Source organism: Trichomycterus rosablanca, chromosome 7 (genome assembly GCF_030014385.1).
Source record: "Trichomycterus rosablanca isolate fTriRos1 chromosome 7, fTriRos1.hap1, whole genome shotgun sequence".
Taxonomy (NCBI): Eukaryota; Metazoa; Chordata; class Actinopteri; order Siluriformes; family Trichomycteridae; genus Trichomycterus; species Trichomycterus rosablanca.
In genome coordinates, this window is record NC_085994.1 from 39241701 (window position 1) to 39256397 (window position 14697).

A 14697-nucleotide genomic window follows, 5' to 3' on the forward strand; every position below is an offset into this window, starting at 1 on the left:
CAGTATCTTCCTCGGACATGCATGATAAGGGAACTGGACATGTCTAAGAATTGATCACGACTACTTATTCATGATTTTGAGATCTTTAGTGTCTTATGGATAGAAGCAGTTAGGCCCTTCTTTAATGACCATGGTAATTGCAGGTGTCCTGGAGGAAGCACGTGCTAGCCACTACCCTTTCAGATTACCAGATGCCTGTTGTGTGCAGGGACCACTCAGTTTTGAAGCGCTAACTGACGTAGAACATATAAAGACAGAAATATTCCAAAACATGTAGCGGTTCCCTGAAGTAGCAGCACTGGCCCTGTGTCAGAGGAACTGAGGGGTTCGTTTAGACTTTCGGGACTTATTTAAAGGAAAAACTACTGGACCAGGACCAGGAGTCTTCCAGCCTGGGTGAATGCATTCCGTGTCCAGATCAGCCAAACACGCCTGGCTAGCGTTCGGGTCCAGACTGACCCTCTGTATATAAACCTACAACTTCCTCCCGACTAAACCTGCTCATTTATGGTAAACTCTGGCCGAAGAGCAAAAACAATGCGAGGAACTGAATGTACAGGGGATTGTGGGTAATGAATCAGGCCACAGGGTCGGCAGAACGTGCGTCTGAAAGTCAACGACTCGATGTTTTGTGACCCAGAAGCACGAACAGCGACCGAGAGGAACGATCGACCTACTGAGGTACAATCATGAACGGTAAATGAAACGCTGTCCAGATACCTCATGTGCGACTACATTACCGTGTCAGCCATTGTGTGGCGCCCCTGGAGCTTAGAGGGTTAAGGGCCTTGCTCAAGGGCCCAACAGTGGCTGCATGTCAGAGCTGGGATTCGAACTCTCAACCTTTCAATTGCTGGCCCAAAGCTCTACCCACTAGGATACCACTGTCCCTTGATGGACTTCCCATTCCAAAACCATACACATTATTGAGGCTACAACAGTCTCCACTCCTCTCTGCCCAATCAGTCAAGAAATCATTTAGAAAATCAGTCACTGTGGCTGGATGAGAAGCCCAGGCTCACAGTCAGGATTTCAATTCAATCAAGTTGAGATCAATTCAATAAAGTTGAAATCAGGGCTTTAAGCAGGTCATTGGAGTTACTACTACATAACACACAGTAACTGTACTGCACCCAGACAGGACGCCAGTGTATCACCGGGCCTCTACTACCACGTTCCAGATCATCCAAGGGCTGAGGTAATAGAGCTTGCACAGCGACACAGTCATGCTGGAACAGGAACAAGGGCCTTCCCTACACTGCTGCTGCCAAGTTGGAAGCACACAATTTCCTTTATATCATTAATATATTAAATCTGTTTGCAATTGTTGTGGCTTAAACACATGAATTAAAGAACGACATTGGGTGTCCCAGTACTTTTGTCCATACAGTGTGTAACTGTTGGGCCCTTGAGCAAGGCCCTTAACCTTCAATTGCTTAGACTGTATACTGTCACAACTAGAGATGGGACGATCGATCGGCTACGAATCGGTATCGGCCGATTTTTAATCAAAATATGCTATCGGCGATATTTCCTAAAAGTAGCCGATCCGATCGTGTGATATATAAAGACCATGTTAATTTAACAGCTCAGTGGATTGATCCAGACTTTGAGCTACGAAGCACCAACCATCACATCACCATTCATCAACCATCGTACAGAAACCATCGTGAAAGCTCTTACGATGTAATTCTGCTGATTGTAATATTTACTTTAAAAAGATAATTCAACCCGGTCACATCTGAGTCGATTCTATCAGCACGTTATATAAACTCCTGGTTCACTTTGGTAAATCGTAAGCGGTTCTTACTTGTGATGTAGATGAGAACAGAAAACGTTACAGAGCCAATCCGAGGCAAAAGTTTATTCATTACCAAATTTGTTAGTTCAGGATCATCTGTTCTGTAGTAGCTGGTGTTTATTTAAAACCACGACATTTAATTATTAACAGTAAACACGGAGAGATAACTGAGAAGAGAAACTTACGCTTCACATAAAAACGAATCAACTCATGAATCAATGAATCACTTATAGCGATACTGTGAACTCTGCGTCTCTGTAACTCTGTAACTGCATCTCTTCTAAAGGCACACACACACACAGCAGTGCTGCTGGAGTTTTTAAACACAGTGTCCACTCACTGTCCACTCTATTAGACACTTTTACCTAGTTGTTCCACCTTGTAGATGTAAAGTCAGAGACGATCGCTCATCTATTGCTGCTGTTTGAGTCGGTCATCTTCTAGACCTTCATCAGTGGTCACAGGACGCTTCTCACGGGTCGCTGTTGGCTGGATATTTTTGGTTGGTGGACTATTCTCAGTCCAGCAGTGACAGTGAGGTGTTTAATAACTCCAGCAGCGCTGCTGTGTCTGATCCACTCATACCAGCACAACACACACTAACACACCACCACCATGTCAGTGTAACTGCAGTGCTGAGAATGATCCACCACCTAAATAATACCTGCTCTGTGGGGGTCCTGTGGGGGTCCTGACCATTGAAGAACAGGGTGAAAGGGGGCTAACGAAGCATGCAGAGAAACAGATAGACTACAGTCAGTAATTGTAGAACTACAAAGTGCTTCTATATGGTAAGTGGAGCTGATAAAATGGACAGTAAGTGTAGAAACATGGAGGTGGTTTTAATGTTGTATGTATATGGACAGACGGACAGATTTTTGATTCGCATCGTGTAGGGGAAGGAAACTGGAGAATCTAACATGGTGAGAACAGGTGAAGGATCGAACTGAAGTCCCCGGGACCCTGCTGTCTTTGCGGCACCCACACTACCTGCTGTGTCTCTATTTATTCCCCGTCCAGCAGCAGTAAATAACACCGCGCTCGTGTTCCATGTGAAGACAATGAACGCCTGTTCCACCCACCGTTCGCCATCATCAATCTTCAGTTTTGGAAAGAACGCGGCGCTCGAGACGCCGGACGTTGGCATCCCAAACCCTCCGTCCCTGCGCCGCTCTCGCCCCAGACAGGAAGACGAATGAGCTCCGCGCGGGCCAACAAGTTTCCACTGAACTTCTGGAATCCGTTTCCCACGACTGCGAGCGGCTCCGGCTTACAAACCGAACTCACGTGTGCGTCCGACGTCAGCGGCGGCCGAACCCGCGTTCCGTCTCTCCTCCCCTCCGCGGCCGGGCCGAGAACCGTTAGTGTTTCCATGATGCCCTGTGCATCACATAAAGGGTACAAGCTGCCAGTCTGGCTCCCAGATGGAGACGGTGGACGGCTACACTTACGTATCTCAAATACGGGTGCCAAAAGTGTGCGGACACCTGATCATGAGTTTAAACTGTACAGACAATCCTTCTTTGCAGCTATAACAGGCTCTGGTCAGCATTCAGCATTCTAGCATTCAGCATTCTAATTCATCCCAAACGTGTTAAGATCCAGGCTGTGTGAAGGCCATTAGAGCGCCTCCATACCAAACTGGCTTCATGAACAGTGGAAGTCAATGATTAGGAGGGACGTACGTATACTTTTGGCCACATCGTGTACGTCCTAAATGGCAGGATGTACAATAGACACTAAACCAAACTTTAAACTTCAAAAGTAGGTTTCTGTAGTCAATTTATCCCCAAATTATGGACTGCTCATTTATTCCGTCTCTCGGAACATGGATTCTGACTGGTACCAACACAGGGGTGTGATCATGCCCCCCATACACATCCCACCCCTGATCACCCAGTCAGAATCCATGTTCAGTTCATTTTCTGGCTAAAAATCATTGAACATGTTCTCCTACGCAGGGTTTTGCAGACAAAACTGGTTGTGCCTGAGGGAGGACAGACCAGATGGCGAACCCCCAACATGCTGCTGTTGCATTTACAGGCAAGGCTTGGGGTCCATCACGTTTTCTGGCATTTCCAGCGTTAGAAACATGAAAGCAGACCTTATCTAAGGCTGCAAGGCTTGCCTCACTGCTCTCACTGCGATTCGCTGGAGTCCCAGAGCATTACAAATAGCTTTTTCACCTTTTCCATATTGAAAGGTGCTAAAATGCATTCCCGCTCATCTCTTCCTCTTCCTGCTCGCTGTGTTTTTTAGCCACTTGACACTGCTGGAAAGGTTTTGTTTAATGAATGATTAGATTAAACATGGCCGCAGTAATCAGTGCTGGGTGTGTACGTCTGATAAACCCGGGTGATTAAGTAACTAGATTTTACACAGAGCCAGTATGTCGCTCTTATATATCTTTAGGGAACGCTGAGGAGGATCATTCTGGTCGGCAAACCTGCTTCGCTGGACGCTTTTACTGATCCAGTCTTGGGTCAAGCACTGAGCGCGCACTGACAGATGCACCTCCAAGTGGATAGGCTATTCAACCATCCTCCACTACCCCCAGCCTCCACAACCGACATGGCTGATCATGTCTAGAATCAGTAGCTGTGACAGAAATGCATCAAGAGCCAATCAGAAGAGGGGTGATTCATTATTTCATCACTGTACGAATCTACTGATGGTCCTGAATGACCACATCTGTCAAACGTGCAGGTAACACATCGCAGGTCAAATCAGTAACATCTAATTCCAGTCTCAAAGCTTTTATAGTGATAGAGACATGCTGAAAGAAACCAGGCCGACTCAATGCGAGTGGGTTATGTAAAATGCTAAAAAAAAAAAAAAAAAAAAGGTAGAACAGAGGCAGTTGTAGCCTAGTGGTTAAGGTACTGAACTAGAAATCAAAAGGCTGCTGGTTCAAGCCTCAGATCAGTGAATCAGAACGAGGACTGTCCCATCTAATCTGAAACAATCCAGCATTTAGGGTCAGTATCAGCCCGTCAGAATCAGATCAGGAGGCGGAACGTGATTTGGGCCGCAGCCGGGGACTCTGGATTCCAGCGGGGTGGCGGCTTTGCCCCTTTTCGCATGGAGGTGCGACCCACGCTCCCGTACTCGCACTACAGATCCACACACACGTGCGGAACACCACAAACATCCGACGTGCACTCTGACCCAGCTACTGAACCACTGAACAAGTGTTCCACGCTCTTCATTATAGGAAGCGGTGGTTAGTGTGGCTTCAGCAGGACCATCCACGATGATCCGACACTCACTGGCATCGCTACAGCGCAGAACGTGCACAGGTTCGAGTGGCTACATCCTGCTGTACTAATGTAAAGTGGAAGGAAGTGACGGTAGCGGTGAGCAGCAGCCATCGCTTCATACACAGTACTGGACTTGTAATCTGAAGGTCGATGGTTCAAGCCCGAACACTGCTAAGTTGGACCCCTGAGCAGGGCCCCTAAGCCTCAACTGCATGCACTGTATTCAGTCACAGTTGGTAAGTCGCTTTAAATAAAATGTAAATGGAGATAAACCACAGATCACACACACACACACACACACTAACACACTGCGTACTGATGTTTTGAATAATACACCAAACACTGAAACAGTTGGATGCTACACCACAAGGATCCGATACAACCTGGCAAAGTTCTAATGAATCAGATCATGGAACATATACAAAGATTCCATAGATCAGATACAACATAGCAAAGGTCTAACAGATCGGATCATGGAACTTATACAGTGTTCCAAAGATCAGATACAACACAGCAAAGGTCTAACATATCTAACAATGCTAGCAAAATTTGTGGAACGTTAGAAAGATCAGATCCAAGGTTCAAATATTTATTTATTTGGATTTAAATGCCATGTTTAACACGTGCGTGTCATTTTATGGATAGATAGGTATTATGTTTCTGCCTGCTTATTTTATCTTGTCTTTAAAATTTGGGCTATTTTATATTTTCATTTTTATCCAACAGAACGCTACGAATAATGGCTAAAAGTTAGAGAATCCAGGCACATCCACATGTAAGACAGATCAGACACAAATGTTACTATATTAGACGAAACGTAACACTGTACAACGTAAAAATTGTATCAAACATTCCAACAATCGATAGCACGTTACAGTGAAATGGATTAAAGGTTGCAAAGGACTGGTACTGTGGAGGAACCACTAGAAACAAACGTCGTAGATCGGACACAATGTTACCAGCACCGACGACATGTTATACAGATCTGATTACAATGTTACAGTAATAAATGGATTGTTGGAAGGATCAGACTGGCAGAAATAAAGGACAGGGATTAAATTTGGTGGCTTTTAGGGCTGTATAGAACAATCAAATGTTACAAAGATCTAATGCTGGACAGATTGGATAGAACATCCAGTAACAAATCAGATGGAATTTTACTCAAACAACAAAAAGAATGTTGGAAAGGCTGGATTCGATGGAAAACCGTGTTACTGGGTTAAATAATACGCAACACCGTCACTAAAACATTACCAAAACAATGCACAGAATGTAAGAATGTTACAAAGAACGTATAGAATGTTAAAGAGATTAGATACAACGTTCCACCAATGGACAGAACCTGAGGACAACTGGATACACAGTGTTCTATTGGATCAGATCATGGAACATATAGTGTTCCAATAATCAGATGGAAAACAGTGTTACTGGGTTGGATAATTTGTAACACAGACGTATTAAAACGTTCCACAGAACAAAAATGTTTCGAAGAATGGATAGGCCGTTTTAAAGACAGGATACAATGTTCCAACGATGGCTAGAACGTGAGGAAAACTGGATACACAGTGTTCCAATAATCAGAATGAAAACAGTCTTGCTGGGCTGGATAATATGTAACACAGGTACTAAAACGTTCCACATAACACAAGAACGTTACAAAGAATGGACAGAACGTGAGGAAAACTGGATACACAGTGTTCCAACGATCAGATACAACCTAGCAAAGTTCTAATGGATCAGATCATAGAACATATACAGTGTTCCAATTATCAAATAGAAAACAGTGTTACTGGGTTGGATAATAATGTAACACAGACGTTCGAAAACGTTACCAGATTATACTAAAACACTCCACAGAACAAGAATGTTACGAATAATGGATAGAACGTTGGAGATATTGGGTACAATGTTCCATCGATGGACAGAACATGAGGAAAATTGAATACAGCGTTCTAAATATTAAATACAACATAGCAACGTTCTAATAAATCAGATCATGGAACATATACAGTGTTCCAAAGATCAGATGGAAAACAGTGTCACTGAATTGGATAATAATGTAACACAGATGTTTGGAAACATTACCAAATGATACTAAAACTTTCCACAGAACAAGAACGTTACCAATAATGGATAGAACGTTGGAGATATTGGTTACAATGTTCCATCGACGGATAGAACGTGAGGAAAACTGGATACACAGTGTTCTAAAGCTCCGATGGAAAACATTGTTACTGGGTTGGATCATTTGTAACACACATACCAAAACATAACCAAATTATACCTACAACGTTCCACAGAATGTAAGCATGTTGCAAAGAACGGACAGAACGTGAGGAAACCTGGATACTCAGTGTTTCAAAGAGTAGATACAACCTAGCAACGTTCTAATGGATCAGATCATGGAACATATACAGTGTTCCAAAGATCAGATGGAAAACAGTGTCACTGGGTTGGATCATTTGTAACACATACGTACTAAAACGTTCCACAGAACGTAAGAATGTTACAAAGAACGGGAAAAAGGTAGAAGAGATTAGATACAACGTTCCACCAATGGATAGAACCTGAGGAAAACTGGATCCAGTGTTCTAAAGATCAGATGGAAAACAGTAATAATCTGTAACACAGTTACTAAAACGTTACCTAATCATACTAAAACGTTCCACAGAACATAAGAATGTTACAAAGAACGAACAGAACATTGTTCTATCAGTGAGTAGAACGTGAGGAAGACTAAATACAGTGTTCCAAAGATCAGATACAACATAGCAAAGTTCTAATGGATCAGATCATGGAACATTTACAGTGTTTCTAAGATCAGATGGGAAAACAGTGTTACTGGGTTGGATAATAATGTAACACAGACGTACTAAAACGTTACCAGATGATACTGAAACGTTCCACAGAACAAGAATGTTACGAATAATGGATAGAACGTTGGATATATTGGGTACAATGTTCCATCGATGGATAGAACGTGAGGAAAACTGGATACAGTGTTCCAAAGATCAGATACAACATAGCAACGTTCTAATGGATCAGATCATGGAACATATACAGTGTTTCTAAGATCAGATGGAAAACAGTGTTACTGGGTTGGATAATAATGTAACACAGATGATACTAAAACGTTAGCACGTTACGCAGAACAGAGAGAACAGAAGAGACTGGATCCAGCGTTCCAACAATGGATAAACGTGGAACAGATCAGCAGGTACAGAAGGTCGGAAATCTCCTGCAGAATGTTGGTGCAGAATGAGCCTGAAGCGTTCCACAGAACGGATCGAGTGTTCCAAAATTCGGACGAAACGTTCCAAACCCGCCCGCCCCCCTTCCTCCTGATTTATTGAACCCAACTGAAGAAGTCCGATTACATCATGAGAAACATTTCGGAGCGCAAACGTGATGTCAGCGCGATCTGATAACCATACCCGGGTTCGGATCGATTAATCGGAACGGAAGGGAGGTGTGGGGAGGGGGAAAAAGGGGGGAGCACTTACCCTCTCTCGCTTTTAGGAGCACCGTGTTAGCAACGATGTTCTCAAGCTCCATCAAAGCCCAGCAGAACCAGTCCAGAACAATCCCGCTCCGGTCGCTATGTGAAAGATCTCAGATCGGTGGCTGCAGGACACACAGCGAGGCTCCTCCCAGGCCGCTTTGCCTTTAATTCCGATCCACTCGAGCACAATCCCAATCGAAGCCTAATAAAGCCGGTTCCATTTCACACTCGGACCGTCCGCCGAGGCGCGAACACGCTCCGGGTCTGTGCGCTCCGGGACACGGGGCATCGCCAAATCCAAACGCAGACGCGGACGCACCAGTCCCATTCAGCTCACGATCAGGGTAGTACTGAGAGAGCAGGCCGAGAGAGGGTCTACATCCTCCGCTCCTACTGATGATGATGATGATGATGCATGGCAGAAAGAGAAGAAAGAGGAGGTGGAGGAGGAGGAGGAGGATGAAGGTTGATCCTGGCCTTCCTTCCCAAATCCGTGCCCCCGGTGTCAGTAATCCCCGGTGTGCGCGCTCTCCAGGCCTTTCTGCTTTCACTTTACCATCGTTTCTTCTGCCGCGTTTCCCTTGTTCTGCCTCTCTCTCTCTCTCACACACACACACACACACACACACACACACGCTCGCGTACACACTCACGGATACACGCCAACCTCGAACACACACTCGCACACTTACACACTCTCTCTCTCACACACACACACACACTGCCACCTATGGAAGCCAGAGCCAGCAGATAAATGGCATATGGAGCTGCTCACAGGTTGCCATGTTCTTTTACAGCGCTCTCCAGGGTTGCCAGGTCCGTGGACATCGCTTCCAGAGCCAACAAATCGGAGGACCGACACAATCCACACATATGTAGTTTAGTTTGAATTTGATTGGTCAGATTTAATAATGCAAAATTCAGAAAAAACATCATGTCTTCATATCATGAATGCTGCACAAAAATCGAGCCCTGAGAACCTGGGTAGTTGTAGCCTAGTGGTTAAGGTACTGGTCCAGTAATCAGAAGGTTGCCGGTTCAAGCCTCACCACTGCCAGGTTGCCACTGTTGGGCCCTTGAGCAAGGCCCTTAATCTTCAATTGCTAAGACTGTATACTGTCACACAGCCCCGGTTCTGGACTGCTTTGCTTGGGGGTGGCAGTAAAACCTAATGAGGGGGCATGTTGATAGTCATGTTTTTGAAGCCAGAAATATATTCAAGGCTTGATTTGTGCATGAATGATGACAGCCAAGCTATTGATACTGGCTTAAAGTGATGTATGAGGTAAAGAAATAAAAATGCATGTTTTCGAACTTAAACTTAAAACCCAATGATTAAAAAATACATGTTGATTATGTAAATGGAGAAAAAAGATTATCTAATTGTATTTCATTTTAATACGCCCCCTTAATTAAATTGCCATTACTAATAGAACAACTCTATTTCTTGAAAGGCTTTAATACAAATTTAAGTCAAAGCTGACAAATGTACCTACACACAGACTGAGAATATTCAAACGTGGAAATAGGAATGAGTGAGAATATTTATATTATTGGAAAATTAAAATATAAAGAAAACAAAAGAATACTAATTCTGTAAAAAAAAAAGTGTTTACCAGTATACCTGCCTCTCGCTCACACTAACAGAACATATACTGCATATACTGCCGAACTGAACTGTTTGGGGCAGTCTGCCGATTTTTATATGACTCAAAGAGCCAATCAGGAATAAGCAAGGAAATATCTTCACACTGTAAAACAAAATGCATTTTTGTGATTGGTTCAGAGATCATTTTAAAAATAGCCGTTGCTTGCATTGTGCTTGGGGGGGCAAAGACACAATTTGGGGGGGCAATGCCCCCCTCAGCCCCCCCCTAGCGCCGGCCCTGCTGTCACAGTACTGTAAGTTGCTTTGAATAAAAGCATCCGCTAAATGCTGAATATATACATATATATATATATATATATATATATATATATATATATATATATATACAGTATATATATATATATATATATATGTGTGGGTTTGGTCCTTTCCTCCATCACAGTGTGTCCGTGAGGAGTTTAGCTCTCAAAACAAGCACAACTGTGAGTAAAATGACCCCTTTTTCCCAATTTAAGCATCTCCATTTCCCTGTAGTAATTCCTCTGCTACTTGCACCACCCCCACGCAAGCCAAAGAGGGCAGTGGACATGTCAAGTTGCCGGCTGTTTGTTTACACCAGCCAGCGCTGGCTTCTCACAGAGACATAGCATGTAAAGAGGACCATATTCAACCTGCTCTCTCTCAGTCACGACCAGTTGTGTCTGTCGAGCGCCCGGACAGACCGGAAGCACCGCTCAGACTTGAACTCAGGAGATTAGACTCTCCGGGGTGGTGGGCCAGCGTGTTAAGCTGTTGTGCCACTCGAGTGCCCAGTTTTATTTGGAAATGTAACAATTGCTAAGCTAACATTCTGTGGAACAACTTTACGGTAATGCATTAGCAGTGATGTTCATAGAACTTATAGTGTTCTAAAGACTGGATAGAATGTTATGATACACTAGAATACAGTGTTGAATTAATGGCACTTTAAGGCCAAAAGTATGTGGACAGCCCCTGCTAGATAATGAGATTGCTGGATATGTAAAAAGCTTCAAACTTTGTGGTAACCTTTTAAGAAAAGACTCCTTCCTGTTCCGTTTGACTGTTTCCCTGAAAACAATGGGACGTCCAAGATGACAATAACTGGACTCTGTGCTATTAAAACCTAGGAATGAATTGGAAGGGTGATTTCAAATCAGGCCTTCTGGTCCATCATAGGTGCCTGGCATCAGAATGTGCACAAATTCCAACAGACATGCCCCAAAATCACATATACACAACCAAAATTTTTAAGCAGAAACAGCCAAACGTGGAGTTGCAAGGTTCAATCTGGCAACCCAGAGTGGCTCCTCTTGTTAAGTGGAGAAAAGGGCGTGTGCAAATGCAGCTGTGACGCAGGACGTGCATGCATGCCTGCTCCAGGATATCTGATCTGTGAACTACATTCATACCCTCCCTCCCAAACTACCCCCCAACCCAACCCAACCCAACCCTCCCTCCTTTCACCTACAGGGGGTTTTCTACAGGCTCGGTTTCAACCTGCACTCGGTCCCTCCAACAAGCTGAACAATGCTCCTAAATCACCTCGACCTGGAACAGACAAGCACTGCAGGGCAAACAGGGGCTTCCAGAGGACCGTGTCCGAATATTAATGACCCTTTCAACACTTAAAGCTCCACTGTTATATTTTAAAAAGCTGAAACATGTAGCACCCACCACCAAACCAAACCCTCATGCTAAGACCTGTAGGTTACCCGCGCCCCTCTTCCACTGCACGGTACCCTGTGGTACGGCATGTTTTTAAATCCACACACCACATTTAGTGGTTGTTTCTATTACCAATAGAGTGCCAGTGACGCGTACAGAACTGCACCTGAGCACCCATGCTAAATTTGCCTACCCTTCTCCACCAGGGACCAAGTGAACTGAAGTGGGCCATATGGGTGCGGCAACTGGTCAAAAGCACTCGCCACAGATCACAAGCACCATATCTAAAACCTAACTGGGCAAACCAATCATTTACATACCAGACCTGGAACAGTTTTTACGCCAGATGCCCTTCCTGACGCAGCTCTTTTTATTTTATTCAGACTTGGGACTGGCACTAAGAGCGCACTGAAACACCTGGCAGAGGTGGAGCTAGAACCAGCAACCTTCTGACTACCTGACCAGTAAATTTACCACCGAGCTTTCACTGCCTTATTTTTGTTAATATAAATGACTATAAAAGGATTCAAGTGGAAGCCTTGTGGGTAGAGCTTTGGGCTATCATTTGGAAGATTGTCGGTTCAAATCCAACCTCTGCTATGCAGCCTTTGTTGGACCCTTGAGCAAGGCCCTTAACCCTGGGCCGTACAATGGCTGATCCTGCTCTCTGACCCCAGCTTCCAAACAACTGTATACATTTATATGACAAATAAAGATGTTCTTATTAAAGATGTCTCTTAATGATCCTGACTTTTGGAGTCTTGAAGTGAAGTACAGTGTCTCCTTAGCTTACACCTGGTATGTGCCCGGATATTCCCTTTTTCCACCGGACTTGGAACCCGATTGCGTCATGCTTTTTCTCCACCAATGCCGATCTCCGCTCTGATTGAAGAGAACGGAGCTAACCCACGCCCCCTCCGACACGTGGGCAGCATGCCGTATGCATCTTATCACCTACGCTTTGACAAGTGCCAGTGCCGCTCAGCGTTGTGTACGGAGAGACATAAATCAGCCAGCAGAGGTTATAACTGCACCAGTCATGAGAGAGAGACCCTATCTGGCTTAGTCCCGCCCATATCTGAACAACAGGCCAATCGTTGTTCATGTGGCCGCTCATCCTTCGCCGGCAGGCAGAGCTGAGATTTGATACAATTTATTCGAGATTCCAGCTCTGGTTCCAGCGTGTGTTTTTACCGCTGCGCCACCTGAGCGGCCGATTTGGCACTGTTTTTAACACCAGATCCTTTTCCTGACACAACCCTCCTGTTTATCTGGGCACCGTACCACAGGGTTCCGTCCAGTGGAAAAATTGGTTAGAACAACAGCCACTCGTATAAGGAGGCTTCTTACTAGACTTTGAGGTATGTCTGTGGAAATCTGTGTGATTTTGAAAAGACAAGAAAGCCTTAGTTGATGTTCCGGTTCAATTCAAAGCTGTTCAGTGGGACTGAGGTCAGGGCTCTGTGCAGGACACTGGAGTGTATTTAAACCGAGTTTTTCTTCATGTCTTTATAGAGATTGTTTAGGTAGTTAGAAGCATAAAATGTTATTTATATAAATGATTTATTACAGCTATTAGCAGTTGTTCTGGCTAAAACACATTAATTCAATAATTAGAAAAGGTGTCCCAATACTTTTGTCCATAAAGTGTGTGTATATACAGTATATACAATTCTTTTCATCCTTATTGAGGGGAAAAAAAGCATGCAATAGATTTTACACAGAATTTAAATGACCTTTTATTTCAGTGCATGCAGCAACCGCTTTCCGGTTCTGCACCTGAGAACTGAGAAGCAGTCGTAGTAGTAGCAGTAGCAGTCTAAGGTACTGGAGTAGTAATCAAAAGGTCGCTGGTTTAAACCCACCACCGCCAGGTTGCCACTGTTGGGCCCTTGAGCAAGGCTCTTAACCCTTAATTGCTTAGACTATACTGTCACAGTACTGTAAGTCGCTTTGGATAAAAGCGTCTGCTAAATGCTGAAAATCTAAATGTAAATAAGAACGTTTCCTGTGCCAGTAACACTTCTCACAACCTGTAAGTGATCTGGAACAGCAAAAAAGTGACACTAACTGGATGTTGATTAGAGTACCATTATAACCAGTAATCACGACTGGATAAAATCTGGTATTTTTAATGCATATTTGTGTGATTATCAGGTGTGTAGGTCTTGCTGCAGGTCTCAGTGGGTTCCAGAAGCTTCCACACCGAAAACAAAAAACGGATGAAACTAAAACACTTTTAAATGCTGAACCCTACAGATGAACCGTGACTGTTGCTGGAGTTTCACAGGAAATAAAAACCAGCCTGCAAAATTCATGATGCTGCAAGTTTGTTTGCATAAAGGACGAACTAAAAAAAGTTAGACGACACGTTTTAGGAACTGATAAACTTCTTACATCCGATGCTGGAGGTGTGTTTGGTTTCAAAACCAGAAAATTTTGTGTCTATAAAATGTTAATGCATTATTTAGGATTCAAAGCTCTTCAATCTTTCAGATGTGCAGCACCATGTGGTAGGAAACGGAATTACACGAGCAGGAATTGGAAAGTGTCACATTTTTCTTTATTATTATTATTTTATCTTTCACCCAGTGTAGTAAGTTTGAGTCTCCTGTACATTATGCTCTACACCCATGGACTGCCCCTTATCTCCCAATTTAGTTATTTCCAGCTCCCGCTTGCACAATCCCTGATCTGATCAAGGCAAGCAGGATCACTACACACCCCCTCCTACACGTGTCCAATCTGCAGCCGCTTCTCATCACCTGCCAGTGCTGAGTTCCCACACATACGGAGAGCCACGTGAGGCTCCATTGGGAGATTACAGGTTTAAAAATGA

The 14697-nt window shown here is 44.0% G+C and overlaps 1 protein-coding gene across 2 annotated transcripts in view; it reads right to left on the reverse strand.

Annotated features, from left to right (window-relative positions):
* grk5l (G protein-coupled receptor kinase 5 like) overlaps positions 1-9300 on the reverse strand; it is a 46144-nt gene extending 36844 nt beyond the window's left edge. For both annotated transcript variants that reach the window (XM_062999494.1, XM_062999493.1), the window contains exon 1: positions 8565-9300. In XM_062999494.1, the coding sequence (XP_062855564.1) occupies positions 8565-8616 (52 nt within the window). In that variant the 5' untranslated portion in view covers positions 8617-9300. The remainder of the gene's footprint in view (positions 1-8564) is intronic.
* Between the last annotated feature and the right edge of the window lie 5397 nt (positions 9301-14697).